This window comes from Anser brachyrhynchus (assembly GCF_964034855.1).
Source record: "Anser brachyrhynchus genome assembly, chromosome: 14".
Taxonomy (NCBI): domain Eukaryota; kingdom Metazoa; phylum Chordata; class Aves; order Anseriformes; family Anatidae; genus Anser; species Anser brachyrhynchus.
In genome coordinates, this window is record NC_137709.1 from 5,313,986 (window position 1) to 5,330,699 (window position 16,714).

The window sequence follows — 16,714 nt, forward strand, 5'->3', positions numbered from 1 at the left end:
TCCGTCCCGCCCGGAGGACGGGGGCTGCCGGGGGCCGGCCCCGTCACTCACCGCACATGGTGGCTGCTCACGACCAGTCCCGCTACCAGCAAAAGCGGCCTCGCCGGGGGACTGCCGCCGCCCCGGTTCTTATAGCGCGGCCGGGCCGGGCCGGCCCCTGCCTCCCTGCTCATTGGGCGGGGAGCGGGCGCTGGGGCCGCTCCGCCCGGGGCCCCCAGCGGGTGGGTGCACGGCGAGGGCAGAGCCCGGCCGCGGCCCTTCGCGTCCTGCCCCCAGCACGGCCCCGCCCGGCTCCCCCCTGCCGGGGGCCCGAGGGTCTCGCCCGGGCGGCTGAGGGCTGGGGGAGCGGCGGGGTAGCCGGGGGTGTGCACACGGAGGAGGCCGGGCAGCAGCGCGGCGGTCCGTCCTGTCAGACCAAGAGGCCGGGGAGCTCCTCTCGTGGCTTGGCAGTGGGGGGTGTCCCCCACTATCGAGTCTTTTCGGTTAAAAACACACACACTGACCAGCACGTGCAGGAGTGAAAGCACCTGTGTTAGTGCTCAGTCGAGCAAGGGCCAAAGGCCAGGGCCATCAGCCTCCAGCAGCCACTGAGGATTCCCAGCAGCAGTTGACCAAACTCCCAGCCGGTCTGCATACCCCTTTTGCAGTTGCTCTCCTCCCTTTACTTTGTGAGAAAAACACTACAGACTGGCTACAAGAGCCTCCAGCCACTTCTGTCCTGGGTTGTGTGCTCTTTTGGGATGGATGTGGGGAGGGTGTGAAAGGCCCACAGGGCCAGCACTGCTCACAGGCACCTCGGTGCAGACGTGACCCACACAGCAGGCTCGAGCTTTGCCTTCTTCTGGAGAAACTTGTGACCTCTTATCTCAGGAAGCCTCTTCCGAGCAAAGGAATGGGAGCGATGACTGACAGAGCGAGTGCCTCAAAGTGTGTTGCTGGGGAAAATGCAGCACTTTTGCTCACAAAAGTAGCTCAAGCAGCTGTCAAAATAAACATGACTTTTTAAACTACATAGTCTTGTGATGTTTCAGTCTGATCATAATAACAAAAGGAAAAGAGAAAGTACACAAAAATACTTCACAGAGAGAACCCTAGCTACGCCTTACATAGTTACCGAAACTCAAGTGCAAGGCATCCTATTTAAAATAGAAAGTAAGGGCTCATCTTATCTTGTAACCTCTTTGGTAGTTCATTTTTTACTTAAAGGAGTGATTCCTTCAAACTGTTACTTTTGTTGTTGATGCTAAGGTTGAATGAAGAATAAAGATTGAAGCCTCAACATTTCAACTCACAAAAAAGCAGGTACTTTTCTTAAAGTAGCACAGGAGTTTACAAAGGAAATCACACCTCATTTTTAAGGCGAGATTTAAAATATTTTGAAGTCATAAAAATAAAGAAAAATGGTCTATTGTGGGAAATTGGTTTAAATTAGTTTATGAGAAAGAAGACATGCATTTTTACTGCCTGTACGGAACAGCTATGCACAGCATACTCAGTACAAACCAGTTTTGTTTTCTTCTCCTCACTCCCCCAGAATAAAACCAAACGGGCACATGATTTGTCACTCTGGTAGTCCCAGCTCTGTCACCAACTTGCTGTGTGACATCAGGCAAGTCATTTTGACACTCCATTCCAGTTTATCTTGTCTGTTTGGATTAACTTCCTCCTCCTCTGAAACAGTCTCTGATCTTGCATTTTCTCCCAAACCCAGCCCAAATTGAGTGGGAAGTTCATAATCTCAGCTATTCGTGTTAAATTATCTTGTTATTTGTATTAAATTGTATACAATAAATATAACATCTTTTTTACTCTCTATACAACATGATTTTTAGTAATTTGTCAGATTTTGATTATTTTTTTAAACAATCGTACCAAACTAATGATCTTATCTAAGATAACCAGCACAAAGGCAAGGAAACACCGAAATACAGATGTGCAATAGTTGAAGATTTCTCTACTTTCAGCTGGGCCCCCTCCCAGTCTTCTCAAGGTTACCTACCTCCTTCGTAACTCCAGCCCATTATTGCCAGCCCATCTGCTCCTCAGCCTCTAGAGTATTATTTTAAACTACCCTTCGTCTCAGTTTGTTACTGTTCACAGCCTGGTGTGTTAGCAAGCTGGGAAGGGACAGACCCCTCTCCTGCTGGTACTGGAGGTAATTAGCCAGCAGTGCAGACAGTGGGAAAGAAGCTTTTTTTTTTTAATATCACCACAATTAGTAATTGCCAAAGATTACAAGCCAGAGCCCAAAATTTCACTCATGCAAAACATTTCATCTTTCTGTGTGATATTCCCATGAACAAAGCCAAACAAAAAAAGAGATTCAACTGAGCGTATGAATTGCATTAATTAGTGATTAATGCATCCCTTTGATAACTTATCAGTCAACACTTCCCAGACTCATCTAATGCTTTTCCATGATTTTCTTGGAAGTATATTAAAGAATACACTGGAAGAAATGCGACAAATATTAGGAAAATTTTAGGAGAAGCAGTTATGCAATAGAACAGGGTGCAAAGCTGGTTTATGGCCCTTTCACTGGTGACAGAACTAGACTTGACACTGCCCTATGAAGCATCACTGAAGTGAGTGATCTGGATATGGTGCAGAGGACGGTGGGTGAGCAAATGGAAGTCCTTTACAACCTCTGTGGCTGTAGCTGGGTTATAAAACTCTTTAACTACCCTTTTTGCTGGTTGAATGGTGATTGATTTCTGAGAACTAATAACCTGTAGCTAGATTCATACTGAAATACACAGCCGAAGTTCTTATATCGATGATGACAATTCAATGAAAAAAAGAAACTGGAGAAAAGGAACACTGATAAGGATTCCTTCAAATCTTGCTTCAAAATGTTAAGAGAACAAAAGCAGCCATCGTACACTGCAGGTCACCATCTTCCTCAGCTACGCTCCTGCACCTTCTGCATATTTTATATATTATTCTCAGTAAAAATATTTAAAACGTTGAAAAAAAGTTGAGCACTCCCATTGCCACCACTTCAGTTTTAGTAATGTGCAATGGAGCTATTTCCTACCAAGGCCCTCAGGAATATTTGGGCTGCCAGCTCAATCTGAATTTCCCTTTGATAACAGAGTGACTGCTGTTTAACCTAGAGTCATTACTTTTAAGCTGAGATCCACCAACAGAGGGAAAAAAAAGGAAAGAGGCTGACCTTGCTGGCACTTGTAGAAAGCTGGGCTGTACATGGCATAGTGCCGGTGTGCTTCAGGACAGGACACAGCTGAGTACGAAGGGATGGCCGCCCTCTGCCTCCATCTCAGCTCCACAGCGAGTTTTGAAGATAATCAGCAAGTGCCTTTGAAGTGAAAACAGGAACACCTTTCTTCTGCTGAGAAGTTCAAAGGAAAGGAAAAGATGTTTGTTATATTGACGTTCTCTCAGCGGAGGTGTCAACTAGCAATTCACCTGGGATTTGTGTAGGAATAGGGACTTGGTATTTTCAGTTTAAGATTCCATAATAGTGATTAACAGCTTTGGAGCTCTTTGAGAACAGGGGAGAACTAATCAGCATTCATCCCTGTCAAACATCTGGCTTTGAAACAGTAGAAATCGTGTGCTAGGAGGAGTTACGTGTAAATGCAAATCAACATCATACCTATGACTGAGAATTAAGTAACCAGGATTCAACTCAGTGACAGCTTTTCACCAGAATTGCCATGATGAGCATATGTAATGTAAAGCCAACCAGGCTAATTAACTACATTTGCAATACTTTAAAAACACAAAGGCGCATTTAATAATCATTCATTTAAAACATTATGTTTTAAACAGCATTAAGCATTTTCCTGAGTTTTGATGTAAATTGCTCATAACAGGAGCTGCAAATAAGTTAATGGGAAATGACAGGGAGAGAAAAAGTGTTTGGAAAAATCTATAGATTTTTCAAGAAAGCTAGCTTTTGGTACAGGATTAGTTTTCTCAGCCCATTGTGTGGTCTTTAGGTCAAGAGTAAGAAATGCTGGCAGAGCACTACAGATACCCTTATAACCCCCAACCCCAAATTTCTGGGTATCAGGACTATCCACTCAGTATTTTTCATAAATACAGGATTCCCACAGATTATGTGGGATTGGAGGGAGCAGAGCTAGCTTTTCTCAATAGCTGGCGGAACCATGCCAATGTTAGAAATCAGCAAGCTTAAATCCCAAAGATTAAAAAAGGCATTAGAAGTAATCCTCAACTCTATCCACTATACACCAATTTATGGCTCGGGGCTTCACTTAAAGTGTTTGAACAAGGAATCAGAAAGGTACCACAGTCACTGCACAGGGCTGGTACAGCTAAGTCACACCATCATGTCCTGATTCTCCACTGGAGGAAAGCCTCGGGCTCCTTGCCCAGCTCCTGCAGAGCCCTCCTTGCAGCAGCCACGCTGCAGCAACGCGGCACTTCCCAGCTAGCACAGGCTCACTCGACACCGCAGAGCAGGGTGAAGAGCAACTTCTGCACTGCTCTGGTTGATTTTTGCTTCTAAACATATGAACCTGGCTTGCTACTTTGGTAAGAATAATTTCATTCCATTCTTCTCCCGATTTGTTTTCTCAGCTTTAATACTTCAAGGATTTAAACTGGCCTTTGAAAGGAACACCTTTGAAGCTAGAAAATAGTTTTGCTGCTGGCTGCCCTCTGGTTTGCCCTTTAGACAGTTCTCTGGCAAGAAGCTTCTGATTTTGCAAATCAAAACCTGCTGTTCTCCAGAACACATACCAACACTCTCCACAAAGCAAGGCAAGGGGAGGCTAAATAGAAATCCAATTTTCTCCACCCTCTCACCCCCCAGCATTGCTTCTTCCACCACTGCCTGGCAGGAAACTGCTACGGGAGCAACTGGAAGGAGCTGGAGGGGAGCAAGGTGCTGGGAGCATGAATTGCTTTTGCAAAGCTCCAAATACCAAGGTGCGAGGATGTCTTGCACCTTCCTGAAATATCTGATACAGATTACAGTCAGAGATGAGACAGAGGCTGGAAATCCATATGTCCCCATTGGATTTCAGTATAAGAAAGTGCACTTGAGAAATAAGGGGATAAATAAGGAAATTTCTTTTGAAACCAAGAGCCTGGGTGCATAAAGCTTGATGCGTCCACCCAGACACCAAACATCTCAAACTTAAACTCAGAGCAACCGTAGTTCTCATTGATCCTCCCACCACCTGACCGTCTCCCTACCGCCAAGAAGCATTCATTTCCTTAGACTGCCAGGCAGTGCCCCCTCTATGCCTCTGTTTTTAGAGTTGTAGAGCTTTCAGATCTGCCATGATCTACCAGTAGTCAATATCAGGTTTGGGCACATTTGTACTGGTTTTCATTGCACACGGGAGACTGAGAGAAACTTTTCTATCACCATTCGCATACACAAACAGTTCAAGTCTTGTGCAGTTCCTCTGTACCAGGGATCAGGAAGTACCAGAAGTAATGCAGAACATTGAGTTGTTCACTGCATACATGGCATTGGAACAGAACACAGTGAGAGAGACTGCTGAAGAGAAATTACAGGTTGATAAATTAATAGAAACAGATTGCTCTACAACTAGCACGCAGGATGTTAACCTTAAATTAGCACAAAACAGAGGCAAAGTTTTGCAGTGACACAGCAGCTCCCCTGTAGCTTCATCTGGAGAGCACATCCCACACCAAGCTACCACCCCTTGGCTAGGCTCATGTTCATCTATAAATCTGTCCCTCGCCAACTTCTACAGCAAATTACACAGCTAACCAACTGTTACAATAAAGTTATGAGTTACACTGCTTTACTGCCAGAATAAGAAAAAAAAAAAGCCACTCTATTTTCTTTTCATTCCCTGTAACTCCCTTAATGAAAAAATAAAAAAATTCTCTCCTCTAAGCAGAGGATCTTTGTGTTATAATAAAATTAAAAGTTTCCTTTTGGGTTCACTCAGACTCCTGCTACTCCTAATAGCTCCAATTCCTAAACTGATTTAGAGTCTTGTGTTCAGGGTATACCACAAGATGCACAAAAGGATGGCATCCCTGGGGGGTGTTTGTGCTGTAGAACTGCGAAGTTGCCTCCGGCAACCAAATCTGCCTGTGGCATTGCAGTCGGGCTATGAATATTTTGTTGTGAACATACTAGATGAGGTAAGTTATAGGTTTCCCGAAAGCAGGAAATTCAGTTTTGAAGCAAACTATTGTCCTCAATTCACCCCATCACTGTATCTAGGTAAGGAGGAGATAAGGTGATGCTTTTTCTCTCCCAGATTTTTTTTTTCCCCCCAGAACATTTTTTTGATTGTAAAAAGAAGTATTGCCACTTAACGGTACTTGTTTGACTTACGTGCTGAAACCAAGCACAAACATTATAAAAATGCTTCCTCCTGCTTCTGCAATTCAAAGAGGAAAAAAATAGTAAGGCACTGCAACCTGGCCAAAATTTGGAGAGGAATTTGTGGGGGAGCATAGAGGAATGGGAGTAGGCAGTTGCCAGAAAATCAAAGAGGAATAGATATTTATGTTATCCATATTTTACTTGTTTCTTAAAAGGAAATATTTTTAGTCTTAAATATTCTCCCCAGTTGTAACATTTAATTTCAGATCAAATCCAAAAACCTTTTTTTTTTTTAAAAAAAAAAAGCTGTACATTTTGTCAGCAAATTCACTTTTCAATTCAATTGACCAAAATTGGCTGACCAACTTGAAACCAAAAGAGCTGAGGCCCGTATTTGTACAGCTGCGTGCACCAGGCTCTCCTCCACCCCCTGTAGATGTCCCTGCAGGACACCACCTCTACACCAAGGCTGTTACCACCGGGTTCTGCAGCAGGCAGGCAGGACGGTCATAAGTCTCCTTGGCTTTACAGGCTATGGGAGTCCTGCCCATGCTTTCGAGGGAAGTGGTGCTAAAGTCTTCAAGCCACAGAGGTGTTTAAACCGGTGCTTGTACAGTTCCACACATGGCATTGCCACAGCCTAAGGGAGCAACTGAATGCAATATATTCAGTTCGGGTTGAGAGCTTGGCTTCAGTCATGTTGTTATAATATACTTTCTTAAACCAAATTTAGTCAAACACAGATAGGTGTCGAATTAAAGATTTGAAGTGGCCAACACTTAACCAGAATGTGTATTTATAAATCTCCATTTTTCATGCCAGGTGAATTACTTCTAAGCAGCCTAAATGAATGCAGTCCTAACTTGGTTCTACTAAAAACATCGTACACTCAGGAGGAATTTTCCATTAAGGAATAATTCTATTTTATATCACCTGTCTTCTGAATTTATTGGCAACAAAAAGCACTAAAATAATGCAGAAAGGACAGTTTCAGTCTGTCTGTCACCTGCAACTGGAGTTGGAATGAGAATTTCAGTGCTGGGAACCGAAGGTAATGCTTGGTAGGAAGACTGTCAGTTCACATGGAAGCAAGCCTGAAACCCCTGGTGCTAAGGACCAGAAATTTGCTACTTCACTTTTGCAGTGATTTCCACGAAGTGTCACTTGATTATTTTTTTTTAATGAGTCATCCTAAGGAAATCCCAGATAAGAATCTTTGCCTTTTCCAAGAAATGGAGGATTATCATCTGCCATAACTACACACTCTGGTTTACTGAAAACTAATCCATTTTCATTTTTTTCCGAGTCACATTGTTTACTGGCTGTCTTGGAGCAAGGAGCATAGATGTGAAGTGGCAACAAGCCACAGCACGTTCCGTATGCTACCGATTAGCAATGGCTAACACCGAGGCGTTAGTCCTCAGCTCCAGTCCAGCTGGCAAGTCATTGCCCTGTCCAGATGAGGGCATAGCTTCCTGATGACATGACTTCAAGGGTGCTATGACACATTGAAACTGCTCCCCCCACGTCTGCATAGGAGGATAAAACCTAACATCCTGGAAATCCAGGAGGACTGAGAAGCAGGAAACAGATTATTTTTTTCTTTCAAGCAACACTCCCCCAATTCCAAAGAAGTTTACCCAACCCTTTTAAAGTCCCAGGCAATGTCGCTCTGTTAGCCAGTATTTACATAAGGCTTAAAGGCTTGCCCAGACTGTAGGTGCCTCTAAAAGCACCGCACCATTCACAAGCCATGCAGCTTCTGGAAGCTCACATTGAAACACCCCCTGCAGCAGAACCACAGCACGTGCTGAAGGATTTTAGTAGGAGAGGTTTCGTGTGCAGTTTTTCCTCTCTACTTCGTCTTTACTTATTGAGAAGAAGGCTCTCCAACTCATTGCTTGTTACTGTTTTGCTTGTCAAAGCTGCTGGCCCCAGACCAAAGCCCAGCTTCTCCAGCAGCTCAGGATCAGGGGAGCGTAACAGGATAGGAGAGTACCTTCGGGAACAGGAGTATTTGTTGTTGAAGAGTGCGGGGAAATAACATGATGAGAGGAAAGGTGGTTCCTGGGGCAGGCTCAGGGCACAGACCTCAAGAAAAACGTCAGCAGAGGTCTAAAAATGGGATACCAGGAGTTGGGACGATGCTGTTGCCTCCCCAGATAGGGGAACTGGAGCAGTACATCTAGCGAGCTTTGCTCCTGTCTCAAGTCAGGGTATCACCGGTTAACATTTGCTCTGCAGTTTTTATTTCTGTACAGGATTCCTGTGTGTTTTTTGGTAGGAGAAAGAGATCCTTGTAAGGAATGCTACACAGTCCAAACCCTTCAAGGAGTAAATTAACATCATTTCTTCTGTCTCCTCCCCTTTCCTTCAAAGGATTAGCACAAAAACAGTCTTTACTATCAAGTACCTTGTTGGTGTTCTACAAATAAACCTGAATTCCAGAGAAGCTCTTAAGAGTTCCTCTTCTCAGTATTTTTTTTCGTCAGAGATAAAGCAAACAAGGTAAAAGAAATTCTTAAGTATTTGATTTTTCTGTCCAGTCATTTTTTTTTTTTGGTGAAAGAGGGCAAAGAAACTCTTTCATGCTGCTTGCTATGAATTTTCAGCTCTGTTTGCTTTGAGTTCTTGTAGCTAAGCCAAGGAATTAGAAAAAAAGAGTCTGAAAATTTCCACTAATGAATTCCAGACTTCTGGACTGCAAAGCCATCTGCTTTCTCCCAAGCCATGTTGTCAACAACTGAGCACAGCTGTATGAAGGACAACAAAATATTATAGTTACTTGTGTTTCTACACCCCTAAGTTTGCAAGTTTACTGAAGTAAAAAGCAGTAGTAGAAATCAAACCGGTAGGTTTTGTGCAGTGTTTTATAGCTACATTTACCTCTGCAAAAGCTGGAAGTATTACTGTGGTCCCACTGGGCAGACGTGTAACGTGGTCCATCTTCACTGTTTTTTGCATTAACGCTGCAAGCTAATGGATGAATACTTTTGCCCATCTCTGCAGCTATCAGTGACATCCACCTACAAGTCTGCTACCTCTGTGACCGTGCAGTGTAAGGGTAATAGCTTGGTTTGCTCCCCTGAACGTGCTGCTGACGCCCTGCAGCACCCTCTGCAAGAGCATCAGCCATCATCCCCCAGCACACCCATTCAATACAAAGAACTCAGAGCACTACCACTAAACTCTTTCCTATTTTGAAAGAATAGGATAGGATCTTTAGTGACTTTGAGAAAATTCTATGCCTTACCTGCAGACAGCAGCTCTAGGTGCCTGCTCACACGCCAGGTTGTTGTTTCAAGGCAAGGGCATCATCACTGAGATGCAACAGCAAAGGCACAAGCCTGAACCCCTCTGCTCTCGGTATCCCGCAGTTGCCACAAACCCCACCAGGCAGCTCATTCTTGTTGAGCATAACATTTATGCCTCTATAGGGCAGGTTCTAAGTAAACTTTCTTTGGATACATAGCCAAAGTGCTTGCTTCCTACATTCAGCCCAGCAAACACAGCTCATTCTCATTGTCTATCTGTCTCTCCCCCATTCCATGGGGCAGCTCTGTCCTGAGGCAAGTGACATTTTGCCTGAGTTAGTTCTTTTATCTTGGAGAACTCTATCCCAAAGCACAACTTCTTTATGAAATCCTACATGCCTTTAGACTTTTTCAAGAAATGTAAGCTAAATAATCAGTAGAGCTAATATAGCAATTTCAGTGTACTAAAAAGGGGGATAAAGAAAGCAGACACCACAGAAGGCTTCCTACTTGCTCCTCTTAAATTTCAAGTTTTCTCAACTTGTTTCTTCCAGTCTTTCTTTTTTATAAGGCACAGAGGGAGGAGAGGCTTTGAGATAGACATTTAGAAGCTAAAATCACATACTTAATGCAGAGCCAGTCAGATATTTCAAGGTAGAAATAACCAGCAGTGTATAAATAGCTTGTACTTCAATTGTTACAACCTACCTGAATATATTTATTACTAGGTAGGTAGGCTGGGGAAAAGCTCAACTCAGAACAGAGCACATCTTTTCTCCTATGGACAGAGCTCCTATAAATTTCCATAAACAGTAATAAATATATAATTTATTTTACAGACTAACAAGATCCAACCCCCAATCCTGTTCTTCCTCTCCCTACTCCATTAACAGCATAAACCACAGCTTATTCATTGCCTTAAGCCTCACAGATCCCTATTTGGCTACTAATACCAAACCAAATCAAGCTTCCTCCTGATCCTTTAAATTTATATACATATAAATATACATTAAAACACTTCTCCACACACAAAACCAGCTAGATGCAGTTCAGAGGGCACTAACACTACAACCCTTAAATATAGCTAACTTTCTCCCACTAATCAGAGGAGTTCAGCCACAGAGCAGAGCAATTTGCCTCATCCACACCGACTGAGAGCAGCTGAGTTAATTTACAGATGCAAACTGTAAGCTTCTCAAGAAAAACAAAAACCAAAACACACACACACATGCAGCTGCTTTGGGAACCTCAGTTCCATTTTCCATACAGATGGCTTAAGTATTCAGGATGAGATCTGAGCTTTCAGAAGCAACACTGGTGAATGTTACATCAATCAGGCTTTTCTGAAAAGCTTGCTCAAAACTGAGCAGCTCTCATGGAAATGCTCGAGACAAGCCGTGGGCTGTGTTGTGTGATGCTGCAACAAGCACCTGGTTTTGCCCAGTGGTCATGCAGGGCCTGGCCCCCAAGATTATCCTATCTGTTGACCCCTGAGGGAAAACAGTTGAGAACGAAGCTGGAGCCTGGTTCATTCTTGGTCGCACTGGTGGTTTCTTGGTTTTTGCTGCTTCTTATCAGCACCTCGCCAGGTGGTCACTTACTTCACTCAAGCCTAACCAGCAACCTCAGGGAAACCCTTTCCTCTGATAATTTGTGTCCAGTACATGTCTGTCTATTTTCCTTAGATAGATGATCACTTGTGAGGAAAATTCGTAAAAAATCAAGCCTTTCTTGCTAGGAGTTTCAAAGCACAGAAGTATAATGCTGGAGCAGTATGCACGCTTTGCAGTTTGGGACTAGGGCTGTCTCCTACGGGCTGTGATCTCGGATCTGTGCACATGGTCTTTAATGTGCAGAGATGTATGTAGGAGGGATTATTCACAGCACCTAGAATTCAGCATTTGTATTTAGTTTTAACAAGGCAAAGAATCTGCAGAGGAGATGAATAGAGTATTCGTATTCCCACTCATGGGGTAAAGGACTTGCTAAAGGCCTCAAAAAAAGCAACAGTGACTTTGTGACACTGAGCACGGGAGTGCCTCTGTGGCATTCTGCAGTACTGCTGTCCCAACCACAAGCTCATCTCTAACCTCTCAACCTACAGATGAAAACAAAAGGCAATGAAATATTTCACTTTTCCATACAAGAGGTTTCCCAGATGACCCAGATAGGTAGGACCTGTCCTTTATGAATTTAGCTTCTGATGGCTTCAGCTCTTCTTACCTTGCAATTTTTACTCTATTGTTGTGTTACTCAGCACTTGAGAGAACATATCCAAGAGGACATTGAATGCTTCTATTGCAGCCAACAAAAATAAAGGCAAAAAAACCAGTATCCCTCTCCTCTTCATTTTTTCTGACTGCCCTGTGCTATGCATTGTTAGTGAAACAGTACAAAAATGCAGTGAAAACTTCCCTTGTCAAAGGGAAGAACTAAAAAGTTTCCTGAGTAAGCCATATACAGTTCTCCTTCCTCTTTTATTAAACGATCATCCCTAATAAATAGCTTTTGTTTCTTGCTTTAGTGACAACTTAGAGGACATTTCAGCAATGACCGTCTTTTAATGGAGTTGAGCTCAATTAACCGGGCAAAAAATTAAAAGGCATGTCTGCAAAATTAACAGGAAATACATCGTTTTCTGGCATGCAAAAATACAATTCCTTTCTACTAAATTTGGCTTAGATTTAACAAAACATGTTACACAGATGGAGATTCTTTCAAAAACAAATTAGCCATCCTAAACTAACCAAACTTTAATGGTGCCGTTAGGACAAAGAGAGACAAAATAAACTATCCAGCAATATTAGTTATATTTTTCCTCTTCTGTCAATGTATTGCTTGCCAGTTGGTTGTGTTTTATCTCGACATAATTGTCAGAGTAATAATTGTTAGACTACTAATAGTATAAGTCAAAATTTGGCCTGTGAGTTTTTGAAAATGTCCATTTCCACTATTTGCTGTACAATATCTGGGGCAAATGGATTCTGTGCAGTGCCTTTTGAATAAATTTCAAAGTGTTAGAATGCAGAAAGAGTGAATTAGAATACGTTCTTTTCCTATGTGAATTGTCTGATGAAATATTGTGCGTACCACTTGGAGGAGTCATAAACTTCTCCAAAAATCAATGCTCAGCCATTCCAGGACTCAGTTGATAAATGGTCTTACGCAAGATAACAGCAACTGAGTGAATTCATCTTTTCTGTTTGATAAGATTTTGTTGTGTTCATCCAGCTCTAGCCTCATGTGTATGGAAATGGTTAGGTTCCTCTGAGCTTTCCTTACTTTGATTCAGGAAAAGAATGAAGCTGGTCTTTTGATCATGTACTACTCAAAATGAATTTAAACCCACAGAACATTTTGCCAGATCTTTTGTGGTGAAGCAGTATCCTCACTATTTGCAACAATTATTTCTGCTTCCTTCCACAAAGTGAGACATCAGAAGAACACCACAGGGAGAGGAAGCTAACAAAAGGAAGGTGTCTCCAGTGAAAATCATTCCCCTCTTCAGACTGTATTTAGATATCTTAAAGGTTTCCAAGAAAATGGCCTAGCACATGCATTATTTTCCCCAGCACCCCAGCTGTTAGCAGCTGGATGCAGTGTTTCAGCAGTCACTCTTGAAGGAAATATAACAGCAATTTTCAATAATGGACAGCAAGCATCCATGGATGTAGACTAGGAGCCCAGTTTTGCAACATAACCCCCCCAGGCTTTCCTTTGAAGCACAAACCCACAGATGTTACTCGCCAAGATGCTGAAGCTCCCAGTCTGTAAACTGTTCAGAAGAGGCCCTGAGCAGCCGATTTCCTGACCTTCAGAAAGTGCTATGAAAGCAGAACCTTGAAACACCTATCAAGTCTGCTTTCTATGTAAAGGCATCTCCAAGGTGAACCCAAGAACTGAGCTTGTGGCACTTTCCTTTATCTCTAAAGCACCTCTTATACCAGGGGAAAGGGTTCAGGGGTTCAAAGTGAATGTGGGCTTTAGCAGATCCTACTTCAGTCTCATGTTCCACCACTGCTTTTTTATGTAGATTTAGGTAAGTCACTTCAATCCAAGTAATTAAAAATACCTGGGTACCACTTTGTTTGGCATTGTAATGCCTTGTGCTTAGGCAACTTGGGAATTTAAGTCCTGAGCCTCTAGAAGCAGTTCGGCTACACAAGAGTGATTAAGGAAAGAAGGATGGCCTTGGGGAACTGGGAAATAAACCCCACCGAATCACCAGAACTGCCCACAAATGACCTGATGGGAAAGAGGTTTGGACAATAAAGCAGCTGCCCCATACATCTGTCTGGCCTGGTGGAAGGAAGAGGCAGCTCCCTCTGCCAGAGTAGCCATGAACCCTCTCCCAGATGGCTGCATGCACCGTAACTCATCCCATACCAGCTGAAACCACTGCGTGCTCATGCCCTCCTTTGTGTCCCCTGCGTGCCTCCAGCTCTTCCTTGTGTGCATGCTCTGTGTCATCCCTGCCCGATGTAGGAGAATAGATTCAGCTTTCTGGTCTCTGTCAGTGACCATTTCTCTGGCATGTTCTGCGTGAGCTGGATGAGCTCAGATAACAAAGATCTGCCTGCATGCAATGTGTTGGGCTTTACTCTACTCTTTCTAAAACTTACTTGAGCTCTAATGCAAGGCTGAATTAATCTGCTCCTCACAAAATATTAGATTTATGTCCCTAAACTCTTTTTGAAGTCTTTTACTGAAATCTAGGCCGCAAAACACTTCACATGACTATGCCAGTAATGTCTGTAAGCATTCACTCTAGTGAAAGGACTGAAAAAAAAATGCAATTCCTTCCTAGCTACTCACTCTGCTGTCTGCCTCTCCCCTTGTGCGCAGAAACACAGTCAAATGATGAGATCATGTGCATTTTAGTGACAAATACATCCGAGCTAATGCGGGAAGAGGCTGTAGTCAAGATGGATATGACCCATTGAAGCTGTAGCATCAGATCTTGCACCATTGGGAACTACATCTCATAATTTTCTACAATAAATAGAAGCTTCAGAGTGGAGTCAGCTCAGCAAGAGGTATCAAAAAACCTACATGCAGAAAGCCCAAACCATCTCCTAGCTAGTCAGTTTACATCACGGTTGGCATGTTTGAACTGATGGGTAGGGTGATCTGCCAGTTGGAAAGATAGGTGTGCAGCTATAAATGACCTGTAAAAAAATGTCAGAAATAGGCCATCTGCCATGTGAATTTGCTTGAAAATTACTTGTAAGGGTGCTGCTGAATTGCCTGTAGATCCTCAGGGATCCAGCTGATTACCTGGAGAGGATGAACTGCCTGGTGGCATCTTCCCGACTGCGAGACGTAATGACTTGACTGGCTTTGTGTTGTCTACAACCATCCTTCAGGGATCTTAGCTCGTCTTCTTAGTCCTTCTTTTACAATAAAAAGTTATAAACCTATCTAAATGGACCAGAGGTAACTGTAGCTGGGCTGGACTAGCAACATACAGGTTTCTAGAGGCATTCAGGTTTCTGTTTAGGGAAGGGCCTGCAAGGAAAGGCATTGTATAGCACAATTTGGGAAAGAGTTAAAGCTGAATGTTATACTCTATCCTTAGTGCTCCCAATGAAGACAAACAATAGAAGATAGATGAGAGTTTGCATGATCTCAGTAGAGAATGACGAGAAGTTTTAGGGTTCTGTAACAGATATGGATCCCAGAACACAGCTAGAGAGAGGTGATTTCAAGCGTCACCATTTTTAGATGCCCAGTCAGAATCCCTATCCAGAGGAAAACACCTCTGTGACGTCTGGTCTTTTTTTATGACTCCAGCAAATCTCTAATTCATCACTGTCTTTGCAGAAAAAGGTCTTTAAGGTAATAATGCAAAACATCTATTTAAACAAGATAGAAACAGCACTAGACCTGAAAAGCTTCTTGTACAGACACCAGGTTCGCAGCCGTCTTACCAGACACCTTGCTGACTGCTCCAGTGCCGTTACACACAGAGCTAGATTTTGGGGGTGGGAGAGCTTGTGTAATGGCAGCTCAGTGGCCTTCATTTGCAATGAAAAATCTGTCAGAATTGTTTTTTTAATCTGATACTGCAGATTACACAGCAGTTTTGACCCTCATAAAAAGAACTTTCTTCTTGATCTTTCGACTGAGCCGGTCTTAAACTTTCCCAGCAGGGCACACTGATGAAAACAGGATGTGATAGTAAGTTCTGCTTTCTGTACAAATCCAGACTTGCACATTAGCTAAACCATATTTGCTGCAGGGGAAGAATTGTTGATATTTTTTTTTCTCCTTTCCCATCTGTTTTGTCTTTTCTCCAGGGCATCCATTCTAACATCTAATCCTAACACTCTGAGCAACAACACCAGTGCACGCCTGACGCCACCAGTGAGGCAGGGAACTTATCGGGAACATCGGCAGCAGCCAGAACTTTAGCCTCTGAGCGAAGTTACTCAGTGGCCATCTGAAGATCTACACCGAATGTTTTCTTTTCCAACTTCCACCAAAGGGTGTTTGTTTTTATCCGCTCCTTTTCTTTCATCGGTAGCAGCAGAGACGTTTTGAATAAAGCAAGGGGGATACTTCTGATTGTTTGGATTCAGTTCAAGAAGGACAGATTTATATGTTTACCCTGGAAATGACTTATTGAATCATACTTGTGAGCAGAGCCAGGGAGCCCCCTTGCCTCCACCCCCCAGCCAGTCCTCAGGGCTCTGCCACAAGTGGTTTTAATTATAAGCAGGAGCCGCTGCAGTGTTTTCTCCTTTACTACAGTATTTTTCATTATGCAGGCTGGAGAAAGACTAGGAAAATCAGCCTCTGTTAAGGAAGGAGTTGATTAAAATTATTGGGGAAAAAAAAATCAATTTAAAACTCTTATATGTGTAGTCGTGTTAAAAACATGCTGGTAGGGGGTGAGCAGAGACTTGGCTGTGTCTACAGTGCAGCAATTTGATATAATAAGGATTAATTGACAATGGACCTCGAGACTCAGTTTAGATCCTTGGTGTGCCTCTGCCCTAAGTTCTCTCCTGCCATTCAGGTGTATTTATTCGGTGTGATTACTTGGTGGCAATCCTACCAAGGAATGTTTCTGCTTGCCAGCTCAGCACCTCGGTGCTGCCCGACACTGGGCCAGCCGAGTGTAAGCAAGAAACTACTTCTTGAGAGATGA

At 43.2% G+C, this 16,714-nt stretch overlaps 1 protein-coding gene across 3 annotated transcripts in view; it reads right to left on the bottom strand.

Annotated features, from left to right (window-relative positions):
- The window catches only part of GFPT2 (glutamine-fructose-6-phosphate transaminase 2), a 28,019-nt gene extending 17,410 nt beyond the window's left edge, over nucleotides 1-10,609 (bottom strand). The window contains exons 1-4 of one of the 3 annotated variants that reach the window (XM_080555037.1): nucleotides 10,570-10,588; nucleotides 10,270-10,354; nucleotides 9,561-9,627; nucleotides 3,176-3,352 (exon numbers count right to left, since the gene is read on the bottom strand). In XM_080555037.1, coding sequence (XP_080411163.1) covers nucleotides 3,176-3,209 — 34 coding nt within the window. In that variant the 5' untranslated portion in view covers nucleotides 3,210-3,352; nucleotides 9,561-9,627; nucleotides 10,270-10,354; nucleotides 10,570-10,588. Of the gene's footprint in view, nucleotides 1-51; nucleotides 981-3,175; nucleotides 3,353-9,560 lie in introns of all 3 variants that reach the window. The other 2 variants (XM_080555036.1, XM_080555038.1) reach the window with 2 other exon arrangements.
- Between the last annotated feature and the right edge of the window lie 6,105 nt (nucleotides 10,610-16,714).